This window comes from Dryobates pubescens, chromosome 26, assembly GCF_014839835.1.
Source record: "Dryobates pubescens isolate bDryPub1 chromosome 26, bDryPub1.pri, whole genome shotgun sequence".
Taxonomy (NCBI): domain Eukaryota; kingdom Metazoa; phylum Chordata; class Aves; order Piciformes; family Picidae; genus Dryobates; species Dryobates pubescens.
The window spans coordinates 13197190-13209253 of record NC_071637.1 but is presented as its reverse complement, the minus strand read 5'-3'; the positions used below and the strand labels follow the sequence as shown (position 1 = coordinate 13209253).

The window sequence follows — 12064 nt, the reverse complement described above, 5'->3', positions numbered from 1 at the left end:
AGAGAAGGATGGATCTCCACACACAGATGCACAGAGGGCACTTGGGTACAGTGACAGAAAATTCTCTCACTGCTATTTCCCTCCCATCCATGGAAAACTTAACAACTGACACTTTAAATGCAGGGCAAGACTGGGAATGATGCAGCAGCTCAGAAATTTCTGCTACTCCTTCAGGGTTAGTGCTCCAACACCACCACCTCTTCTAAACCAGCCCCAAGCACTTGTTTCCTGAATAACTCATCAGCTCAGCTGAGTTAGCATCAGCCCAAGTTTTTTTAATCCAACACCTAAGATGCTTTGAAATTGGACAGAAGAAATGGCATCCATGGGAGGCAAAATGTGAGGGCTGATGTTGCTGGAACATGATGAGTTAGCTCCCCTGAGAGCTTCAATTGAAGGTTTAAAAACAACCCCAAGGCTTTGTAAGAGATCACATCTAAAATTACAGAATGGAGGGAGCTATTCAGCTCAACCTGGGCAGAGGATGGCACAGGTGCTTGCTGCCTGTGTCTTGCCAGGTCCCTTTCCCATTGCAGGGCTAATGCAAACACTTTACTGTGCTCCAAAGTAGGTCTTGACACCATCCAGGCTGCAGCCTTGCAGGATTTACTCAGTTCACTGCCAAGAAGCAGCCCCTGTGCTTAGTGCCATCTGCACCCCAGGGAATGAGGTGGAAGCAATGCCAAGCTGTGCTTGAGAAGTGCCATGGCCCCTCTGATGTGGGAAGAGGAGCTGCTGGATCACTATCCTGATGACAGACCAGAAATAGAATAGAATAGAATAGAATAGAATAGAATAGAATAGAATAGAATAGAATAGAATAGAATTAACCAGGTTGGAAAAGACCTCAGAGATCACCAAGTCCAACCTATCACCCAACACCATCTAATCAACTAAACCATGGCACCAAGCACCCCATCCAGTCTCTTCCTAAACACCTCCAGTGATGGTGACTCCACCACCTCCCTGGGCAGCACATTCCAGTGGCCAATCTCTCTTTCTGTGAAGAACTTCTTCCTAATATCCATGTTCCCATTTTATCAGCCCTGGACCACACCGTGCTCCCCAGGCTCTCCAGATACCTTTGCTCACCTGCTGTCCCTCAGCAAGGGGCAATTTCACGGTTGGGAAAATGCAGCGGGGACAACACTGCAGCCCAGAGGCCACTCGGTCCCTCGGCCAGGCAGCCACGTGTCCCGCGGTGGGATGCTGCCCATCACACTCCCGCCTCGGGCAGGACACAGAAGCGTTTCCAAACGTCAGGAAGCGAAAGTGCCATCTGTGAGTCTCCAGCAGATGCTGCACAGAGACGATAGTAAAAGCCTTTAAGGGAGAGGAGCAGGGGGGGGAAGCAGGGAGAAGAGAATTAAATAGCTGTTTTAAATGATCTGGAAGAAGATTAAAGGCAGCTGCAGGTTTGTTTTAGCTTCCCTCCCCCCCCCCCCCCCCCCTTCCCTTTTCTTCTCTCCTTGGGCAGAGGAACCACTAGATTACCTTTGTTTCTTCTGCCTTCACAAAATGCTGCTAAGAGGAAAAGCAAAGAGCTAAACTGATCAGTCACATTTCCTCGTTCCTCTATTATCCCTCCAGCTGACATTGCAGGAAGGGGGAGGGGAAAAAAAAAAAAAGAAATATAAATGAAATCAAGTGAATTAAAATCAATTGGGGAAAAAAATAAAGACGAAATTATGTAAGAACTGGCGAAACACAGCAGGCCAAGTCGTTATGTAAAGCAATGAACACAAGAGCTTATTTAATTTAGATCCTGCTGCAAGATGGGCCACAGTGTAAACAGGCTGGGATTAGGCAGGGAGGGCTGTCCTGAGTTAAAGCCCTGGGTTCCCTGCATGAGCCATGGAGAAAAAGGCAGCTTTCTAGGGATGCTCATGCCACCACTGATGGGCATCCCCACTGCAGAGGATGTCTCTCTCTTTCTGTCACTGCAGGGATGGATCCAGACACGTTCAAACATCAACATCTTCATTTGGGATGTGCTGCCCAGGGAGGTGGTGGAGTCACCATCATTGGAGGTGTTTAGGAAGAGACTTGATGGGGTGCTTGGTGCCATGGTTTAGTTGATTAGGTGGTGTTGGATGATGGGTTGTACGTGATGATCTTGAAGGTCTCTTCCAACCTGGTCTATTCTATTCTATCCTATCCTATCCTATTCTATTCTATTCTATTCTATTCTATTCTATTCTATTCTATTCTATTCTATTCTATTCTATTCTATTCTATTCTATTCTATTCTATTCTATTCCATTCCATTCCATTCCATTCCATTCCATTCCATTCCATTCCATTCCATTCCATTTTCTTGTCTACCCAAGGGGCTGACAGCATTGTGACCTGACAAGACAAAGTCCTGCCACAAAGGTACCAATTTGTTGTGCCATGTGGGTTAGTTGAAGTGGCACCAAGGTGTGGGCTTCTTTGGTGGGCAGATAGTCTGTGTGTGTTTTGAGAGTGAGATTCCAAACCCATCTGGACATTGTGACTCTGGGCAAGCTGCTCTGGGTGACCCTGGTCTAGCAGAGGAGTTGGACTAGATGATCCCCAGAGGTCCCTTCCAACCCTCACCATGCTGGGTTGCTGTGATTCTGTAGCCAAATGTTTTATCAGCCAGACCCAAAGGGTGGGATTGTCAGTGTGTGGAGCTGTAGTGAGTGATTTAAATCAGTGCTGTTATTAAAAGCCAGAGCAGGAATTTGGCTGTGATCTAAGGAAAAGAAACTAACTTCAAGTCCTCTAGTCAGCCTTAGCATAAACACAGGATTCCTGAACTGAAGCCATTGACTAACCCTGGATACAATTTGCCAGCAAAGCTGGAGAAAATTCAGCCATTTGGTTTTATGATTTGTAACTTTCATGTACCATGGAGAGATGCTCATCATGCTCATTGATGTGGCACCACAGATCTGCGAGTGGGCAGAGCCCTGCTGTCCCTGGCCACCAGCTGTGTCCCATACAGCAGAAGCTCGTTGCACCACCCTCCTGAGCTGCTTCTCACCAGAGGAAAGTGTAATGGAGAGTTTGCAATGACATTTTGGGTCTCTCAGACAAACTGGAACTGAAGAGAAGTCCCTGGAAGAGTGTAGCAATGGGTGCCAAGAGGCCAGGCTACATATTGCGTCTCTCAGCTCCAATGCCTGGTCCTTCCTTCCCATCCCCTTCAGATCTAAGGCTCTCTGGCACATTCCTTCAAAGGCATTGCAAGAAGAAATGTAGGGCGAAATAAAGCAGAGGGCTTTCTTGGGCAAGCTGTTGTTTCATGTGCAGAGTTATTTACTCTACAAATCATCTGAATTATGAACAGACTTCATAAAACATAATAAACAAGAGATCTGGAGGGGCAGGCAAGCTGCAGCCATGCAAGGGCAGGCTGACGCAGAGCAGAGCTGGGGCAGCTATCCACCCAGATCCATGAGGAGGTCCAGAGAAGTTTGCAGTGTGCTTCCCAAGATGTTGCCCTATCAAATGAGCAACATGGAGCTGATGGAGCTGTGACAGTTTATAGAGGGCCTGCTGCCATGTGTTTTAATAAATGGGTTCACACCAGCTGTCCATGCAAATAAAACCTGAGTCAGATCCTGCCTACCCAGGCACTTGCCATAACTTAGGGGACGTTTTTCAGCAGATCCATCCAAGCGCAGACTGTGCCCTGGCAGTGGCATAACAATGTTCCTTTCTCTCCTGTATACGTTGAGCTGCCCACATCTGGTGCCCCTCACACATGTGCCCAGCTCAGGCTCAGTTAAAATCCTGGAATTTTAGGTTGAGGGCTTGCCTGATTGTGTGGTGGGGCTGATGGGGCTCCAGGATTATAAGGGTTTCTATCAAAATCCCCTCTTTTCCACGGGTCTGCTAAACATCTCTCCAGGAAAGATCTATGAAGCTAACAAAGAAAGCTAGAAGCAATGAAGGAAAATGAATTTGCTCATCCAGCTGGCCACTAAAACTCAGACCTTTATGAGAAACAAGGCTGAGAGTTTATGATGGCAATGTCACACAGGGCTGCCTGTGGTGGGATGGGACACTCAAAGTAGTCCTGCTTTGAGGGAGCTGGCCCCAAAGCCCACAGAAAAGCTGTGAAGTAGCCAAACCCACGGGACCTGACCTGCAATGGGACTGGAGAAGCATCTCATTCTGCCTGGGAGCTCTCTTACGTGTTGTTTCCATGATGAGTGGCTTTTAAAACCTCCTCCAGCTGGAGTGGCATGAAAACATGAATTTACTCATATGGAGATGGCTCAAAGAGGTGTTTAATTTATGTGGAAAAAAAAAAAACCCTTAAAATTGGCTGCAGTGTGTTTTAGAGGATGTCTGCCAGCTCCAGTGTTAACTAGACCTAAATAATGTGGCTATAATGGACTTATTCCTGCTACCAGATCCCACGCTGATGCCAATATTCAAACCAGACATCCCTGACTGACAGAAGCACCAAAATATATAGCCCACCAGATTCAGAGGCTGATTGAAGCAGCTGCAAGGATAGTGATAAACAAAGCTGGGTAATAGCCCTGAAGCATCAGAGGCCACACAGGGCTCACCTCTCCAAGGCACAAGGCAAGATGTGCAGTGCCTATCTGTACTGATTGTAGTGGCACCCAGTGACACCCTCCAGAACATCTCACTTGCTGCTCTTGCTGCTTATCAGCATGTGCTGCACTGAGCAACCTGTAATTACTGGAAGAATATCAGTAACTACTTCTCACAGTTGTTGTGGAGCTCCCATGGTACAAATTAATATGAGCGAGGAGCAAAGATGTCGAGCGTTGGTGGAATGGTTTCTTGCTCTCCTGGCTGAAGGAAACCTGGTTGCTCACACAAAATCCAGTTTCACTCAGGAATGCCTGCTAAAACTTCATTGGTCAAGGCAAACAGAGAAGGGCTTTCACAAAATCAGAGATGTGAAAATAATTCACTCAAATGTTCATCCCAGGAAGCTTGTGCCAGTTCAGGGAGGAGAGTTCTCCTGCCATGAACCCAGCAGAACCACAGCTCATACTGGGCTCTGGGGCTATAAATGGCTGCAATTGCTCTGTTCTGGGACTGGCTTTCAATCAGTCACCAAATAAAACCTCTTGGAGAACTAATGGCTTCCCAAAAAAAAAACAACCAACAAACCACCCCAATTTGCTTTAGACACTCTGCCAAACAGGAAGAGGAGTGAAATATGTTGAGTGATTTGTTACAAGTGATTTGCCAGCTCGAGCAAGTGCATCATCGCTCTGCTTAATTTAAAGAGAGAAAATGAATGCAAAGAGATGCACAGACCCGGCTTGAATCCACTGGGAAAGACCAAGGCTCCAGATTTCTGACTGGCAAGACCTTTGTGCATCACTTGCCACATTAGCACTGCCCTTTCCTTCACAGCTCTCCCACTATTTGTCATTTTTTTTTTAGACCTCTGTGCAGCTTAGGACGCGAAGCTGTCCGCTCACACGCTGTGCAACGGTTTCCATTAATGCACTTCCAAACTGACTTGCAGATGCTTTGCTTATTCACTCCAGAGCCTTCCCCATCCCACAGCCCAGCATCACACTGTGTGCTGCTTCCCTCTTCTCAAAGGAACGGAGTGAAGCCATTAAACAACCTCCCTGTCTTAGCGAATCTACTCGTGTAGCTGGATCCCGTGAGAAGGAACAGTGTGGGAGGGTATGGGTTTGTTTTTCCACCCCCAGCCCCTGACAGCTGCCTCTTTCTTTCTAGTTTTAAACTAATTCACAATTGAAATGAAAAAAACCCATAACACAAAACCAGAACAACAACAAAAACCAACCAACCAACCAAAAAACCCCAACCCAAACCAACAACAAACAACCGACCGTGAGGAAAAGCCCACAGGTGAACTTTGCATGCTGTGCACTCCTGTCTGCCTACTTCTTACTTGGCTAACAAGACAAAAGTATAGCCTGAATAACAGCAAGACTGGAAAACATGGTGAGAGTTGTTTAAACTGTAATCTCCCATGACATGGCTAGGAAATAATCCTGGCTTTAGCCCTATCATGGTAACGACGAGCATCAGCTTAAGAGGAAGATGAGTGGAAATAATGCACATCAGCCACGTTGCTCTCAACTCAGATGGCTCATGTCTCCTGAGAGAGAGAGAGAGGAGAATTTGGGTTAAGTATATTGGGCTGCCACTGACAAAATCTACAAAGCACCTAGAGGAGAAATCCAGCCCTCACCATCTCAGGATGAAAGTTAGGAATTGAGACAAAGTGCAGTGGGAATCCAGGGTTTTGCTGGGGGATGGATGTTTTGTTTATTGAAGCAGTCCAGGGGGAAAATCTCAGAGGCATTTCTAGACATTTCTACACATCTGTGTCTCTGGGTTTAAATCTACCTGCATGCATGCCCTCACCCACTTTTAGTGGGAGAAAGGGTTGGTTTGTTTCCGTGTAAGTTGCCTCCCTTTGACTGTGGGAACAGCTCAAAGTCTTCAGCACACGTTCGCTTTAAAATTCTAATTGGTGGCTCATTAAACCCACCTGAAATTCATGCTCAAAATAAAAGATTGAGCAGCTATCACAAGCAAGCCTGGCAGTAAAGGGAGTGTGGAGTCTTGCTCTTTTTGTCTCTCCTGCCATGTCTCTTACATTTTTCAAGCCTAATGCTCCAGTAAACAAATGCCTCAGCCCCTGAGAGTGCTGGAGTACAGCAAGTGTCGATGCTGAAATCCTTTCCACACATGGTTGTGTTAGATTAAACACTGTGTGGAGCCCAGTGAAGCCTTTTCCAAAGTCAGGAGGGGACTGCTGGTTACACCAGATATGGATTTCCCCCAAACAGCACAAACACCAGCCTCTGGCTTTGAAGATGCAGTTCCTTTTTGGTTGCCTGTGCTACACCTTGCTCTCAAAACTTTCTGCAGTCAGGACCTGTCATTACACAGATGAAATGGATCAACCCAAGAAACTGAGAGATGGGGAGAGGTGGGTTTATTTCTCTGTCTTGCTGGCTGCTTTCCAGCAGAAGGAAGGGAGATGTAGAAAATGCAGAGCAAGGTGAATGTTTGTGGGTTCTCTGGCAATGAACTGCCACATATGGGGAGGACCTGAGCATCCTCCATCTGAGAACACGGGCACACAGCAGAGCAGGGCCTGGCAGCCCCAGGGTCCACAGCACTGTCCTCAGGTCTGGGGCTGTGTGGAGAGGGGAGTTCTGGGGCAGCTGCACCAGCCCAGGGCTGGATTAACATGGTGCAGGATTCACCCTGGTGCAGGGTCTCTGTTCAGAACAGCGGGACAGGATGGGGTGCAGGATAGGCAAGCAGAGCCAGGATCCTCCCATATTCCAGCTGTCCCCATTCTGGGCCTGTCAAAGCTGCTTGGTACACCCCTGTTTCCTAAGCCAGCCTTCCCCTCCCAGCCCGGACCATCTCCACAAAGTTTGGCCACCTAAACCCAGGGAAGCAGGCAGCTGCTGGCCCCGGTTGCTCAGAAAGCCCTGGCCACTGGGATCCTCACCTGGATGACTGTCTTCAAGGAGGAGGCATCCACAATGGCAGTGCAGATGAGAGAGTCGGGGTCCCGGTCCTTGCCATAGATCTCCCCCATGGTGAAGATCATGGGGATGGCAAGGAGGAAGGAGGCAATCCAGATGCAGCTGATGAACTTCTTGGTGCGGCTGCGGGACATGATGCTCTTGGCTTTGAAGGGGTGGCAGATGGCCATGTAGCGCTCCACGCTCAGGCTGGTGATGTTGAGCGCCGTGGCGTAGGTGCAGGCATCCCGCAGGAAGTAGTAGCCCTTGCAGACAGCCCCCCCGAAAGCCCAGGGGTGATGAACCCAGATGAAGTTGTAGAGCTCGATGGGCATGCAGAGGAGGAAAATGAGGAGGTCGGAGAAGGCGAGGCTGGCCAGGTGGTAGTGCACGGTGCTCTGCAGGTTCTGCAGCGACTTCTTGCGCACCAGCGTGTACGCTGTGATGGAGTTACCCACCGTGCCTATCAAGAAAAGAGCCAGGTAGATGACAGTCACCATCACTTTGGAGTAGATGTCCGTGTTGACGTCCAGGTCCTCCTCATCGGGCCCTTTGGGGAGCAGGTCGGAGCGGTTGGAGGCGTTGGCATAGCTGCTGGTCTGCAAGTGGAGGGGACTGCCCAGCACAGCCGGGACCGTGGCGTTCAGGTGCATCCCCGGGGCTGCAGCTCGGAACGGGGACCGGAGCTGGGACCGAGGACCGCAGCTCGGACCCGGGGACCGTAGCTCGGACCCGGAGACCAGAGCTCGGACCAGGGAGCGCAGCTGGGACTGGTGACCAGGGCTCTGACCCGGGATCGCAGCTCGGATCCGCGACCACAGCCTGGACCGTGGATCGCAGCTCGGACCCCGGGCTGCAGCTTGAACTGGAGACCGGAGCTCCGACCCAGGCACCGGAGCTCCGACCCAGGCACCGGAGCTCGGACCGGGAACCGCAGCTCGGAGCCGGGATCACAGCTCGGAGCCGGGACCGTAGCTAGGACCTGCCGCCGCTCCCCGACGTGCCGCTGCCCCCGGCGTGGAAACTTGGCTGGTTTTAATGCGGCGGGGAGGAGGCGCCTGCAGCTGCCGGGCTGCCGTGCGTGTGCGTGTGCGTGTGCGAGACACAGACAGACACACACACCCCCAGCCTCCCATTCCCCTGCTGGATGCAGCCCCCAGCTCCGTCTCTCTCCTCCCTGCAGCTCCCCGGTGCCCAGATGTGCTCTAGCAGGGTAGGAGCTTCCCTGCACACACACCGCCCTCCCCCCGCACCCCCCCTCCCCTCACGGCCGAGCTGGTAGAAGCAGCACAGCAGCCCCCCGGGCCCTATGTTCATCCTCTCGGCTCGTTCCCCTCCTCACTTCCCTGCCACGGAGGTGGATTTTTGCGACCCCGATTCGGTCTCCAAACTGGGCTGGGCTGCAGTACCCTCTCCCTGTTAGGATCACACCCCCCCCCCCCCCCCCCCCCCGCCCCCCAGCCCCCCCCCCCCCCCCCCCCCCCCCCCCGATTTCTCCATCCCTTGCAAAGTCAGAGACAGCGTAAAAGCTGGGAGCTGAGGGCTGGTAGGGGGTCCAAGCACTACCACCCTCCACCCTCAACCCCATCTCCCTCCTCCATGGACAGGAGAGGCACAAAGAATACTACCTCACCTTTGGACATCTCTATGTCCCGCTAGTCCTCAAACACCCACCCATTTACTGCTGGGAGAAGTGCATTAAAATGAGGGGAAACACCTAAAAATATCTACCTCTGCTCTGCCTGGGGCATCCTCAGAGCCAGGGCACCACAGTGATAGCAGAAAGCTGCTTCCTTTGGTCCCCATCAGTGACTTTTCCCTTATTCCCATATCCTTAGATTTGTGTATGTGGGGCAGTCTCTGATCCCCTGCTGTAGGGGCAGGGGTTGCAGGGGTGCCACAGTGATGCTAAGAGTGACAAGTGGATCCCACAGATGAAAAGGGCCTCCTGAGAAGTCTGTGGTAGGGCCTGGAGCACTGAGTCAACCTCTCACTCGGTAAAACTCCAGTGAGCAGTTTGTCCACTCAGTTGTCTTCATGATAAAGCTCTTTACAAAGGCAGAAATATCTAGGACAATCCCAGTCAGGGAATCACTGATTTATACAAACACATCATCTTTCCTATTTATTCCTTAGCAGATGTTGGGTACCTGCTTGCCAACAGCCAGTGGGGCTGTGTTCACCAGGGTCCTGTAGATTGCTCATCTCTTTGACACAAAAAGCTGCCCTCTAATCCTGCACTCAACCAAATCCTCTCTGCATGCAAACAATGAACTTTCCACAGCCATCCACCAAGAGTCAATAACCCCCCAAAACTTTCCTCCTCTTAAATCCATGCAATAAGGTCACCATGGAAGACCCACCAAAATCAGGTTTATTTAGTCACATTATTCATGCAAATGTTTTCCAGCACTCATCCCACACCCGTTCAAAGAATGACTAATAATCTCTTAACACCAATGTGCTTTTCACTTAAAGGCTTCTGATCTGAAATATCCATTAGCCAAGAGGAGTTTGTTGGGATTGAGCTTCTCCTTCGGTCTCACCCCTTGTTCCTGACCCTTGGACAGGTTCTTGGAATGCATCAAGAATCATAGAATCAACAAGGCTGGAAAAGACCTCAGAGATCATCAAGTCCAACCTATTACCTAATACCTAACGCCTCCTGGCTAACTAAACCATGGCTTTCAAGTGCCACATCCAATCCCTTTTTTGAACACCTCCAAGGATGGTGACTCCACCACCTCCCTGGGCAGCACATCCCAATGGCCAGTTACTCTTTCTGTGAAGAACTGTATCCTCACCTCGAAGAGGAAAAGTGAGACATCAGATAAGTGGTGGGTTGTACTTACCTACTGGTGACTGAAGAAGAGCCATATCTGGGACACAAGCCTTCTCCTGGGTGCTTGGTATCCACCTACTCCTCAACCCCCAAGTTGGGGGAGATTATGGCCTCATGGCTCAAGCACAAACCCACGCTCCTGCACTACAGCACTTCATCCTGAAGCAACAAATGAGTTCCTTTGGGAGTTTTGGTCCCTTCCTGGTCCTGTAACTTTGTTTTGGCTTTGTGGAAAGCAATTGCTATCACCACAAGAAAGACACCCATCTGCTGGTCTAATTTTACAGATGTTTACATCAATAGCTGTCTTCAGAAATGCTCTGGTTTAGCTTCTGTTGTCTCATGTTTCTGTACACAGGCAATGCAGAGGCATGGCTGCTAACGAGGAGAGTGTTGCATCTCTTTGCTCTGTCCCCACAGCTGTTTCCAAGTGCTGCCTCCTACACATTCCTTCCATGCCAAGTACTGGCAGGGAGCATCAAGAGACACAGTTAGAAATTAATTCCAATTACATTCCTAAATATCAGGTATCTGGAATCAATGTGACTGTTGATTTACAACCAAGACTTTAACAGGCTGGTGGAGTTTGTCTCAGCCAAAGCTCTTCTTCCATAGAAGTGCATTTTGAGGGTACCAACCACCCAACAAATGGGCTGGTTGCTCCCATCCCATTAAAAGCTTCAGCAGCATGTTCCTATGAGCTAATTAATTTAATACATTCCACCAATTCCTTGGCAAGTCTGTCTCAGTTATGCATGAAGCATTCTCACTAGCATGGATGGAAAGCTCTGCTCTGTCTGTTCCTCACAGAAGTGGGTGTGAGCAAAAAAATTGTCTTCTGGGACACCTTGCCATGTTCCATGAGGAAGTGTGGATCACTTATTTTAAAGGAGAAGGTAATTGTGTTTTTTTCTGGCCAGCAGGTTCTACCTGATGTCCTTGCATCACTTTTACAGAGCTGGACACCTACTGCTGGTCCACACCAATGGAATACACCAACCCCACACGTACCTCACCCTGGAGCACATCAACCTAGCACCTCTTTATTCTCCCAGCTGCTAGTGTGAGCCCTGGGGGAGGGGGAAAGTCTCTTTCCTGCTGTGGAATAATGAAATGGATGACAAAAGTATCTCTTCTTGCTCCCTGGAAGGTTTTAATCTGTATTCTCCCTCAAGCAGAAGCAGAGCCAGAGATGCACCACGCTCTTCATGTGCGCCAAAGCCTCCAGCCTAAATCCCTGCTGTTTGTCTCTGAAGTAGTCGACCTTTTAGTTAAGCTGGGATCATTTTAATATATTTTGTATGTGTGTGTCTGTGGCTTAAAAATGAAAAGAATCAAGGAAACCCAGAGAAGCCCAATCTCAAATGTTACAGCGAGGCATTTACTTAAAATCTTGCAGGAAAATGTCACCCAAAGACCTCATCTATTAAACCTGCCTGGACTTTGAGCTGAGGGTCCCCCAGTGCCCAAGATGTGAAGCCCGCAGGTTGTCTCACTCCCTTTTATGTTGACCCAAGTGTTTTTCGTCTTTGCTTTTTCCAGTTGCAACTGGGGACCACTAGGAGTTTTGCATTTTAATCTGATTCCTGTCTGATTTCTCTGGGTGGGATTTTTCTGAAGGGCATGGAAAGCAGAGGGGAGAAAGCCCTGCAAGAAGCAGGTGTTAAGAGACAGCATCACCTTTTCCTGTTGAGGTGCAAGCACCCAGCCCCAGATTCCTGCTAGAGCAGGT

General features: G+C 49.5%; 1 protein-coding gene across 1 annotated transcript in view; it reads right to left on the bottom strand.

The window, feature by feature from the left end:
* The window catches only part of NTSR1 (neurotensin receptor 1), a 66527-nt gene extending 58139 nt beyond the window's left edge, over nucleotides 1–8388 (bottom strand). The window contains exon 1 of the mRNA XM_009909958.2: nucleotides 7475–8388. Coding sequence (XP_009908260.1) covers nucleotides 7475–8143 — 669 coding nt within the window. The 5' untranslated portion in view covers nucleotides 8144–8388. The remainder of the gene's footprint in view (nucleotides 1–7474) is intronic.
* Between the last annotated feature and the right edge of the window lie 3676 nt (nucleotides 8389–12064).